Here is a 12,937-nt window from a genome sequence, read left to right on the forward strand (position 1 = left end):
CAAATCAATACGTATACTGTGAAAGAAATGTTTTATTGACACTGTTTACTATATGTACCGTGGTTGTTTTTGTGTCTGCGTTCTCTGGTAGTTAATGTAAAATACTTTCAAATTTTCATTGTCAGTCATGAATTTAATATTGTAGTTGGACTATCCAGAAGAGGTGTGTGTGTGTGTGTGTGTGTGTGTGTGTGTAAAGGGGGAGAACAAAAAAAGCATATTTTGCTGGAGCTCAGTACTCCTCCTACAGATGCCTCCTGTGGTTTGATACAGATTTTAACTCAGATCTTCCAGGTTCATCTATAAACATTTGGATTGCTTGCAAACAAGGAGACAGTCTATGCAGGAAATTAATACTTATTTTTATCAGACATTTAAGTATCAGACATTTAATCAATTGCATCTCTCCGGGGAGAGAAGAGATGGAGCAGCACTCAAGGAGAAAGCTGCCCTTAAGAGAGTGCAGATGAAAGACCAAAGCACTAAATAAAAGGCCACCAGACAGAAACGGCTGGATGACATTCACAATCACTTAGCAACATTAATATGTTGCACAATGCAATCTAATTTTCACAGAGTGACACAGGCTCATTAACTGGATTTATTGTAAGGGGAAGTGGGGTGAAGGTGGAGGTGGAGGTGGAGTGCATGAGGTGATGGCCAGCTGGAAACGTTGCGCTGCAGACGGTGAAGGAATAGTGAGTGGAAGGCGAGGTTTTGTGAGGTGGCGTCTGTATGACAGAAGTAAATGTCCATCTTGTTTGTAATCATTGGCACGAATTCCATTACAAACCTAAAACGTTGTGGCACATGGTCAGAAAGGGCAGCCGATCAAAGGTTAAATATGTCGTCACATTGTATGTTGCCCCGCCTCTCAACCAGCGAGCAGAGAGAGAGCGTGCAGCGGTGGTCGAGCGAGCTAGAGCATCAAAAGAGATAGGGAGTGCATTATTGCATTAGTGAGAACAATAAAGCGAGAATGAGAAGAATAAAACGTTATGAATGTATGGAGCTTCATCCTGCTGTGGCAGACCAGTGAGCCTTGGTACCTGATAAGTCAGCGATATGGGAATGAAGACAGGCTGCACACTCTGCTTATTGGCTCCCCCCCCACACACATTGGCTCCAAATGTTGTTTGCTGACGTCCATAAAGGTCACGAATACAGAAACATAATGAGAAAATACAGGCAGAGGATATAAACCTCGCTATCAGGGTGTAGGAGCTGTGAGACCTTAGCACAATGTCAGAATGGAACAGTAACTTTTCTCAGCAACACAGCAGTGAAGACTCAAACATTGAGTGAGCTGTCAGACTTTCCTATAAAGGAGGGTATTATTCGTTTTTATATCCAGCACAGTTAAAGACAACTCTGAGCTCATCACTGAAATCAACCAGTGGTTTTTTTTTAATGGGGTTGCAGAACAGGCGAACCCAAATGCAGACACGGACGAGGAGGCAGCACTGCCGTTAAATGATTTATTGCAGAGTTTGAGGTAAAAGGGGATATCTAGCCAGGGAAGAGCAGGTCACAGGGGATGACTTGTAGGCTTGGATAATCGGGAGGGTGAGGGGGAAGCCATGGTTGAGTTGAACAGGGAGGAGGAGCTGGACTGATGAGACAAAGAGTTGGAGACAAGGACCAGTGCAGAGCAGATGGGTTCAGACCTAGAAGGGCTTCAAACGCAGACTAACGGGAAGTACGATCCAGCAAGGTGAACCTGGCAGAGCTGAGTCTTTGTAGAAGTCCTGATTATTGGATGGGCTGCAGCTGGTGAAGCTCTGCTCTGCCTCAGTAGCACCTGACTGCACTGAAGTAATCATCCACCAGAGAGAGAGACACACAGAGAGAGGCGGGGGCACTGAGGGCATGGCAGATGTCCCCATGGGCAGATGTGACAGCTTTGCAGATTCCCATTTCTTCAAAACATATTGCTGCAAATAAGTGTTTATGTAAATGTAATTGAGACTGGTTTGGAAATGTAAGAAGCTTATATACACACACCCCAAGTCAAACGTCTGCTGTATTCTTCCCGGCTATAATCCTGTTTTTTTAAATTGACAGGAGACATGAGAGTCAGATGAGATGTGAAAAACTGGTGTGAGTCCAGATAAAATGAATTGGGGCTTATCAATATTCACACACACACACACACACACACACACACACACACACACACACACACACACACACACACACACACACACACACACACACACACACACACACACACACACACACACACACACACACACACACACACATATATATATATAAATATATATCTTTAGGTTCACCAGTACAGGGGGAAACTTGCCTTTGCTGCCACGTCTTTAAAAGTTGGATCCTAATGCACCTGAATACAACCAGTGCAACCAGAATATTCCCATCAAAAGCAGTCGATCAATTAATAATAAATACTCTAAACTCAGAAAAAAAGTAATCACACGGCCACAGCAAAGCCTTAATTAATACAATAAAACGATTTGATGAAAGCCCATGAATTCCAGCAGTTGTGTATCTGCTGCCAGACCTCTGCTGCTGGCTCCATCGTGGCTCAGTCACTGGTTTCGCTCGGCTGAGTATTTGGCTCGGTTACAACGGGCTCCCCATACGTCGACACTCCTCGTGGGCCTCCAGGCCAACACAACACATAACTAAGAAGGAAACTAAGCCTGGGAAAGGCGCCAACAGCACACCAATCATCTCTCCACCTCCCTAAGTGGAGGACAGGTGCTGCTTATTAGATAATGTAACTAATCAGGTGGCACGTTCTCGCAGGTAACATGGGGAGAGACGCAAGGTAGACGATATCAGGTTTGTGAGAAATTCATGAGAGACAACCAGACGGAGAGGGCTTCTGTTGCAGAGTTTATCACAGCAATGGATAGATTTTTCATACAACATATATACGTCCTTTAATGGACCATGCCAGTGTTACATGTCATTGTCCATCGACAACATCACCCACCACATACACCTCTCTTGGCTCTGATTGACAGCTCAGACGGCGGAACCAAATTATAAAGGAGGTCAACGGTTGGATGACATTTTAACGGCTTTTAATACAGTAATTTTAGATAAAATAAACAATGCAGTAATTTCCACAAGGTTGAATTTCCTAAACCCTGAGACCCTGAGAGATTGTTTTTATACATCGTTTCAACATGAATGAAAGCAAACGATGTTTAAAACAGGTAGTTCTCCTAAATACACTGTGGACACAAAATAGAAGGGAATCTCTGCTAATGGAGAGTCAGATTTAGATCAGTAATAAGTAGAGTGACAGGGATTATGGGATGTGGCAGCCTGGGAAGACAAATATTGACAATGATTACTTGCCAAAAGTGTTTAATGTGTTTGGGCATAACTTTCCAGGCTATTATGTATGCAGTGAAAACTCTTATTATAATCCCATTTTAATGGGATTTGCCCAGTGAATTTAATGCTGTAGAGTATCATAATGTATGAGTCGCAGGTTGGCTTTTTTTGTCATGCGGTCTAGCTCCCATTTAAATGATGGTATGGATGGTGATTAGACTGTGATATTATTGTATAATTTATTATAGAGATTTTAATCACTCCTCCAACCGAGTGGACCCACCACCTGCAGGGATATGCATCGGGTGCAACGAAAACCGGGTACCTGGGCGCGTCGATCCTACACACAATCAAACTCCCTTCCACTAAAATAGTTCAAATGTGAGATTGTTGCGTTTGGCAACAAAAAGGTGAAAAACACTTTTAATAAACAATGCCATCTCTGGCATTTTAAACCAAAGACCATGTCTGAAATCTTTACATTCTAATAGTCACATCTCACTTTTACCAGCCAGATTGGAGAAATTATTCAAACAGTCTTGTATCATTTTTAAAATATCACTAGAATCAAACCCCTCATGTCCCAAAGTGACCAACAGGAGCTCATCAGTGCTTTTATTTCTAGTGGGGTGGACTACTGTAATGCATTCTAAAGTGGTCTTCCCAAAGGAACCATTAAGCAGCTTGTTCAGATATACGCTGCTGCTGGAGTGAGAGTAGTGACTAAGAGAACAGAGCATGTTTCCAATCATTTTCATGTGCTGCAACTATGGTATAAGCAATGAAGCACTGAATGGTTTGAATACTGAATACATCTTCGATATGCTCAAAGAATAATATCCGAGTGGGGCTCTGAGATTGATGAACTCAGGGCAGTTGCACAGCCCATTATCCAAGTGAAACAAGGTGAAGCAGCATTTAGTTGCTATGCTGCATACAACAGCAACAAACTACTAGATCTTAGATGTGCATCTGTACTGTAACTGTAGTGATTTGTATATGCAAAACCGTTATCCTTTTTTTAGGTTTGTTTTTATAATGTATTCATTCTATTCTATTTCATATACTTTGTGTAATTTAATCCTACATTATATATAGATGTTTGATTAGTATTCTTATTTCTGTAAAGCACACTGAATTGCCCCTGTGTATGAAATGTTGCTATAGCTACATGGTTCAGTGTTATCGTCATTACGGTACTTTGGTTCTCAGCAATATTGTGTCCATCCAGTCTCCTACTTTGGGTTCAACCAGTGGACACTTTCAGAGATGCAGTTGCCAAAGATGTCATATTTACCAAAATATTCAATTTGAACATGTCATTACATTTTCTGTGAGCTCTGTGCCTGACAACCCATCCAGTGCATCACAAGGCGATGTATTTACATTAGTCTCTGTTCACATTTCAGCCTCCTTTCAGCGATCCTTCCTCCGAGCCTTTTCCACAGCAGTGAGAGTTGATGCCGCTGACCCCGCCTCAGCCTCATCACTAAATGGATGCAGGATCCATTTGCTGTTGTCAAACAGTACTTCTGCAGTTGAAGCTCCTCTCTGTTTGTTTTTCCTTGTAGAGCTTGCCGTATTCTGTTCAGATTGATTTGAGATATTGCGCAGTTTCACATATATAATATTCCTGCAGCTACTTGCTCTATTCAACTTGATAAAAAACTATTTGAGGGCTTTGAAAGCTCCCAAGCTTCAAGAAAGTCATCAAGGTCACAATGAAGCAGAGTTTGTTTAGGGCAACAGACATTAGCACTTTGTTGTTTTCTGTGTAGATGTACTTTTCTATTTCTCTATTTTGACGTGCATTAATGTTCCAGAAAAATAACAATTTTATGCAGAAGAATGGGTCAAGGCTATTATTAGATGGGTTAATTCAGTTAGTGAATGAAGTAAGTAAACAGTAGGTAAGCTGTAGCAAATAGAACACTCCCAGTTTATTCAGAAAAATATGAAACTATTGGGGTATTGCAATGGATCTCACTGCTATTCAGTGTGTAGGTCAACAACTCCCCATCACCACATTCTGGTGAATGAGGATGACACGGTCACACACTGGAGAATGCACAAGTAGCTGCTAAGTTGTCTTACTTTGAATATTGGGGAAACCGTGTATTTTAAGACAACAATACCTGGTTACTAATAGTGTTTGTTCATTTGTGTAAACTGCCAAAGAAAATTCTGGGTTAAATGACGACTCCATTACCAAAATAGAAAATATTACCAAAATGTAAGTTGGGACCTCTTAAAGGATTTCCAGCACCGATACATTTTGCATTACATGTCCATGATAGCTGCGTGCAGTGAGTCTGCAGCTCGATGCTGCTCAGTGTTGAAAACAGCCTCACCATTTGTACCAAAGGCTAAGAGGATGTTGCAGTCAGGGACGGTGAAGGAAATGTGGTAAATACATCACACCAAGGTTGTCAGGATGCATCTCCTGGGGACAATACGTGTACAAAATGTTGGGCTATATAGGTGGAAATTTGACTCAATATTGGAGCTTAAGGAAAGCCAGAGTGATTCTTTTCAGAAATCATGAATATCTACACATAAAACTCAAGGCAATATCTATCTCAGGGCTGCAGCCCTGGCTGAGTGGAATCAGCAGCATGGGACCAACCTGGTGGCCGTTGTGGCCCAAGCAGAGCAGAACACTTGAGCAGAAGTCCTTTATTGGCAGATCTCCTCTGACCCCACGTCTCTGTGTCTCTGCGGTTTCTTTTCCTCGTGTTTACGGCACAACATTTCAGACATTCACTCCGTAAACGCCTGACTTTACAGATTCCTCCCATCCATCTGTCTAAATCTAAATCTAATCTTATCTAAATCAATAAGCAGGGACTTGACATTGCCAGATATTTCAGTCTGGACCAAAATGAACGATAATCAAGTGACCCACAAATATTCCCATCCTGAGATCCATGCAGGAATGGCTAAAAGGTGTTTGCATAAACAAACACCTGTTAAAACACATAACAGTATTTTTACTCCTGATCCATACATCCCTCAGGAAGCTGCTCAATCGTACTAAGTGCTGCTAAAGTAATAGTTAGGGGCATCTGTCAAATCATAGCTGTTGTGGTTCCCAGAAGAGCATTTTGCATTCAATCTCTGACATCAAAGCTCTTCTGAATGAAATGGCAACGTGCACAGAACATTAAATAAACATCAATCAGACACCACTATTAAGCCGTTGTAATAATTTGCTTGCAAATACTACGTCCAGAGCTAGTTCCATGCTTTTTCTTAGCTTCATCAGTTGATGGAAATGTACTTGATATATAATAAAATGACTGAGTGCCCTTATTTATTTGCGCAAATAACCTTTAACGGTGAAAGCAGATGAGCAGGATGAGGATAAACAAGAGGACGCTGTGAGATATCTGGCTCAACAGCCGCTGCTTGCACCCCCCACCAAGACCACATGTCCAACCTCATCACCTACATTATACCTGACTATCCTCTTAGGCCTTTTGTCACTGGCTTAATTCTCCTCACAGCAGGAGGAAACCAGAATTGGATACAACGTATGAGGCCATTTTCAAGCGAATCTTGCGGTTAAAAGGAGGAGAACAAAGCAAACACAATACACAATGAACAGGTCCGTGTATCATTTGATCATTGCCTTTCAGAAACGGGTAAAAAGCAAAACCTAGTGGTTATTGGATTTTTCATTTAAAAATGCAAAAAAATACAATTGAAATACGTGGTGCTTAAATTGAAATTTAAAAAATGGTTTGATCTTCTACCAAAAAATAAAATCACCAGAATGAAAAGAAATGAAATGTTTTGTCATATTGGGACAGAAGCACGGAGTAACCCAGGTAACGGCTGTGCAGGTTGACTGTTTCTTTCAAAGGAGGCGGACCAACATGTTTTCTGGAGAGCCACATTTTCATTTTTTTAAAGGGGTAGATGTGTGGCTTAGGTGAGCTACATAGAGATGTTGTGTTCCCTCAGGGGAAACGTATTGTTTTCTGGGGTTTCAGGTATGCACAGTCCTGAGGGAGTTATAAGTGAAACGAGAAGTCTTAAGGGACTCACAATTTTCATGGAGCTGTGTGAACTATTTTCAGTGTCTCAGTCACAACACCGTTTTTCAGTAGAAACAGTGCAGAACAATATACACATCAGCTGGTTGCACATACACTATATTGCCAAAAGTATTCGCTCACCTGCTTTGATTCGCATAAGTGACATCCCATTCTTAATCCAACAGCTTCAACTCTTGCCAGATAGAGAAATGTCCTGACTGGACTCGTTGCACTGAGAGCGACCCATTCTTTCACAGATGTTTGTAGAAACAGTCTGCATGTCTAGGTGCTTGCTTTTATACACCTGTGGCCATGGAAGTGATTTGAACACCTGATTTCATTTATTTGGATGGGTGAGTGAATACTTTTGGCAATATAGTGTAAGTAAACAGCTGATCAGCCATGCGTAGTGGTTTAACATCACGCATTATTATCGCTGATTATCACTCAGCGATCTCTCTATACACGTATCTAGTGTGCACAAATTAATCAAAGTGTGGGAACAACGTATGTTGAGCACACAAATTAGTAAATTATGACTTTGATTTATCTACTTTTTCTCTGCATGGCCTCCTCCACTTTTTTTTCTTTGGCACCGTCCTCATCAGCGCTCTTGCTTTCTGACCCCATCTAGTCTCCGAATATCAAAAAGCCAAGGCTTTTTCCATTTATTTTTTATTTCTTGTTATAAAACATATAAAATGAAAATCAAATCAAAATTTCGCTCATCCCGTTTTGACCCTGAACAAATTTTTCTTTTCCGTATTTTAAAATGAAAATCAATCAGTGTTTTGTTTCTAAAAGGAAAATCTCATGTCCAAAAGCAAAAACTGCAACAGCAGTTAGATTGCAGGTCTGCTTGTGTACCAGCAGGGTGTGTACTACCCTCCTCGGGAGTCTTACGGACACAGCAGGCTTTATTTTCTACATCCTGGTTGGAAAGTGGCTCCTCGAGACTCTCTGTGGCCTAAACATCAATAGATATTTGAAACTACAGCTCCATTTAAAAAAAAAAAAAACTGGCTGTGATAAACCTCAGAGAATATCCATTTTTTATGTTCTTCTGTTTTTTTTTATATAAATAATGACTTCAGTGACACCTCATTCATTTCAGTAAATATATTTGAAAAAAAAAAATAACACATTATTGCTGAGATTTTAAGTAAAATGTATAATCAAGCATCTAAAAGGTGTTGACTATGGTCCATAGTGATAAATATTTTTTTTTTTATTATTATTGAAAAATAAAACAATATACCATCTTGTACAGAAGACAATTCAGGCAGAAACTGTTGTTTTAAAGTGAAAGCATATCGATACACCCTTATGCAAAACATGGAATACGTTGCATGTGAGTTCAGTTGGCAGCCCAGTTGCCCGGAAAAAAATGCTTCTACGCTTCTGCAAATAACAAAACAATGTCGAGCAATGACATTTTTGTAAGTGACTTTCACCCAGGAGACAGCTCTTTGTGTCCCGTATGAAGCCAAACGTAAACATTATTCTTATTACATAACTGTTACGTAATGTTATGAAAGAAAGTCTGCTAAAGGTGGATGTTATTTATTCACAGTAGTCAGGTTGTTAAATGATTAAATTATTTTAACACATTTGTTTTTGTTTCAAACCAAGTTGCAGTGTGTTTCTTCCGGCACTGAACGAGGCTGACATGAAACACATTTTTGGTTCAGAGACGTCGACATTCAACGTACCCGGGGTTTGCAGAAACTTACATTGTCAACATTTTTTTCCTGACAACTGGGTTGCAGTTGGATACCGTGGCATGTAAATCTCACATCACTTCACCCCACAGGTCGACTGTCAATGATAATACGCTAATTTATTCTCTCTCTCTCTCACACACATACACACACAGTTCTGTGTATCCACAAATATATACACAGATTTTTAATAAAATGTAGAAAAATTGCATATACAAACATTTTCAACCCATATTTCACACACAAAAAAAAATTGTGTTAACGCAGGATTGCTCAGTTTGGCAGAGTAAACAATATGTGCATGTGGCCACATGTGGATCGAGTCATGCAAAGTTACAACAGAAACAGACTTAACAATTTCTAATGCAATACAGACCGTTAGTCCACATTATAATCATGCTGCTGCCTATATATACTGCTATGTGAATGCATTTCCTTTATAACTGTGATTATCTGCTACTTGGCAGGAAAGATAATTGATCTTGTGTTACATAAAGTCTGAAGTTCCAAGAAAAATTACTGAAAAGTTGTTGATTTTCTATAATTTTGTAAAAGTGTGTTTCAATCATAACATAACACAAGGGAGGCTCATATATAAGTGGAAGAAACTATTTTTCAAGGCGTCTTGTTCAAGTGGCAAGCTAGCTAACATGCTAGCTGTCGGCGAGTTAGCTTGCTAATTCCACCATGCTTTAATGCTACACTGGTTACAGAAAATGAGGCAAACAAAGTTGTCACTCATCTGGCTATAGCAATGTGACAAGAGACATAAAAATGGCCGCCACTCTGACCATCCTGCTACATTGATATGAATGGGAAAGTCGGTTCAATTCCTATTCTTTAGTTTTAGCACAAAATGTTTTGATTTGGGGAGAGATGATCATGTTCAATAAGGTTTCTCCGACCATCTTAGACCAAAGGGAAGAACTAGGTGTAGCTCCTCTTTTGGATCGTTGTTGGACGTTTTTGTTCACTGTTGGATCCGAGAATGAAGTCAAATCAAAAGGATTTCAAACATTCACTCTGAAATAAAGAATGAACGCATCATGCTCAATAGTGTCATATTTTTAGTCTGGGTAAAGTAAAAATGACTGTCTTCTGAGTTTGTCAAAAAAATGTGTTATTTATTTAAATGTGTTATAATTGGTGTTGAATAAAATATGTAAAACTTTGTCCAAGGGTGGATTACTATTACACTTCACAGAAGACAGATGACGTAAAAAGAAATATGGGGAACGATTCAATGTCTGAGCCAAATAATGATTGAGGGACTCCGAACACTCGCACTCAGTGACTCCTGTTCTTTTCACTGCAGGTTCAATAAACACCTGCAATTTGGGGTTACATGGGGACAAGTCAATGCTTATTCAAAAACTCTCATTTCAAAGCCATCTTGTAAATGAAGTAAAGATCAATAACTAATGTTTAACCCAAACAGCAGCCTCAAAGCAGAGTGTACCCGATACATTCTTAGAAACAAAACACAATCAGTGTTCTGTGATTGTAAGCAAACGACCAGCGAGACTTCAATATGGAGTGATGGATCCCAACACCCACACTACAGCAATAAGACACGAATGCGGATAATATGCTTGTATGTGCGAATCATGTCGCGCTTCCAGTGCTAAACAGACAAACTAATTCGTCTTAAACTGCATATTAGTTGCTCAGGCACTTGTTTTAAGTCATAAAAAAGGTGAATAAAAATAGACAGGTCGCGTCATCATCAGGTCGCATCATTTGATGCTGCTCTTTACATCCCAGCATTAATGGACCCTTCGTTCGCTGTGTCTCTCAGCTCCACCGAGCCACTTCAGTCTCTGGGGAGAAAAGGTCGCACCACTGTGAATTGAGGTCTATTGCTTTGATCTCAGAGACTGGACGATGTTAACTTTATGACATATAAAAGGCTTTGTGTGTGTGTGTGTGTCTGTTGAACTTGTCAGAAGCTGGACTCTGGAACTGTCCTTTTGCGTCCCAGCGAGGTCGTGCTGTAACGAGTCCTCTGCAGGGTGCCATAAGACGGTTTGTCCGCCGTCAGGCTGCGTGACGGTGCTGTCGACATCCCGTTGCGATGCAAAGATGCTGTCCTACGCATGCTCTGCTCCGTCCTGGTGGGGATGTTAGAGGAGCTCTGGGAGCGCTTGATGTCCGCCGCGGTTCGTCCCGCTTTGCCGTTTGCCAGCTCGTCGCTCAGATGGCCCGAGCCATTAGACTTGCCTCCTTCCACCACGGCTCCTCCACCAGCGGCTCCGTTGGACAACAACGGCCTCGAGGGGGTCCTTCTGCCTCCTAACTCCCCTCCTCCCTTCCCCGACTCACCCTCCTTGGACTTCCTTGCGTCCTTATCCTTCTTCAGGAAGTTCCCTTTAAAGAAGGAGAGCAATCCCTCATGGCTCTTAGGCACATCAGCTTTCTTGGTCTTGGAGTTTCCTTCATATCCACCAGGGTGTTCCCTATCAGCCTTGTCCTCTTTTTGTCTTCTAAGAGTCCCGTCCTGAAGGCTAGGAGTGCTGTAGCTGGCCTGAACTCCAGAACTGGAGCTCCTTTTCGTTTCAGCAGGAGCTTTGGAGGAGCTTTGCTTTCTGGCATCCTTCCTGCTGGTCAGGGTGTTGCTACCAGAGCCACTGCTGATGTTCGTGGTGCTGTCATCTCTTGTCTGGCTCCCCTTCCTGCGTCTCAAGCTGGCTGTCTTCTCTGATGCTCTCCTCTGACCCTCAGGGACCTTTAGAGACTCAGGCACCAGCTCGTCTCCCGCCTTGTTTATACAGCTTAAGCTCCCAACGCTGGAAGATCGGACATTGCTTGGAGCCTGGCCCTCAGCAGCTTCCTTTGTGCTGCGTGGTTCGCTCATCAAGGTTACTATTGGATCCTTTGTGCACCGGGGCCGCCGGCCAGACTCCAAGTATTGCACCAGCTCCACAGGGGCAGAATCTTGGCTAGATGGAGGCGCTGGGTCAGGTTTCCGTCTGTTCTTTGAACCAAAGGACCAGCGCAGGGGAAACACTTTGCTCAGGGAGTCCCTGGTCTTACTGGGGGCTCTCATGCTCACGCTGCGTCCCTGAAGACCCCTGATAAACGGCCTGCTCTCAAAACCCCCTGACAATTGTGTAGATAGGAAAATGTTTTAGTTTTAACATTTAAATAAGATGACTTTCCACAGCATTAATCATGAAATACACAACCAAAAAGATATGAAACTGATCAGGGTAAGCAGTGAGTGTGGCCCCTCACCTCTCTCCTCTTTTGAACCATTTTCAAGGAAGACTGGAGACTCAGGCGAGTCAGGCAAGGAAGAGGGACACGTGGTGGAGGATCGTGAGACCAGACTACCTCTCTTACTGTCCCCTGTCAGCCGGATGAGCCAGTGGTCTGACATTGATGAACTTGTGGATCCTATGAGACACATAGAGGGGAAAGAGGAGAATCAGAGGTGGAATATAAACCATGAGTACTCCACCATTAATCATTGCACTCCTGTGACATTGGTGGACTCATTTAAAACTACAATTTTGATTGCTGGATGAAGCAGAACTGGAGAAAGTCATTTGTATTTCATGCATTGTTCTTCTGGGTCAAAACCTGGCATGTATATTACCCACAATCCAAATGGACCGCCAATCGTTCTGTTGAAAATTTGGGTGCTCTACTAATAGTGCCTAATGTCCAGCTGCTAGCAGAGATGAGGAGCGGGCTACAGAGGTCTGGGAAGATCAATTCTTTCTATGTCCACACCAACAGTTTCTTTTACATGATAACTTGTCCACCCAACGGACGCTGACTCTTAGGACATCCTACCGTCGTTTGGTGAAGAAGATGTTTCTGCTGGTTAATGATAACTTTCTGTCACGGTTG

The 12,937-nt window shown here is 41.8% G+C and overlaps 1 protein-coding gene across 1 annotated transcript in view; it reads right to left on the reverse strand.

Annotated features, from left to right (window-relative positions):
• Window positions 1–8,563: 8,563 nt before the first annotated feature.
• Window positions 8,564–12,937, reverse strand: part of usp43a (ubiquitin specific peptidase 43a) — a 99,979-nt gene continuing 95,605 nt past the window's right edge. The window contains exons 15-16 of the mRNA XM_084002752.1: window positions 12,317–12,478; window positions 8,564–12,181 (exon numbers count right to left, since the gene is read on the reverse strand). Coding sequence (XP_083858878.1) covers window positions 11,025–12,181; window positions 12,317–12,478 — 1,319 coding nt within the window. The 3' untranslated portion in view covers window positions 8,564–11,024. The remainder of the gene's footprint in view (window positions 12,182–12,316; window positions 12,479–12,937) is intronic.

The sequence above is a fragment of the Eutrigla gurnardus genome (assembly GCF_963514095.1).
Source record: "Eutrigla gurnardus genome assembly, chromosome: 3".
In the NCBI taxonomy this organism is placed as follows: domain Eukaryota; kingdom Metazoa; phylum Chordata; class Actinopteri; order Perciformes; family Triglidae; genus Eutrigla; species Eutrigla gurnardus.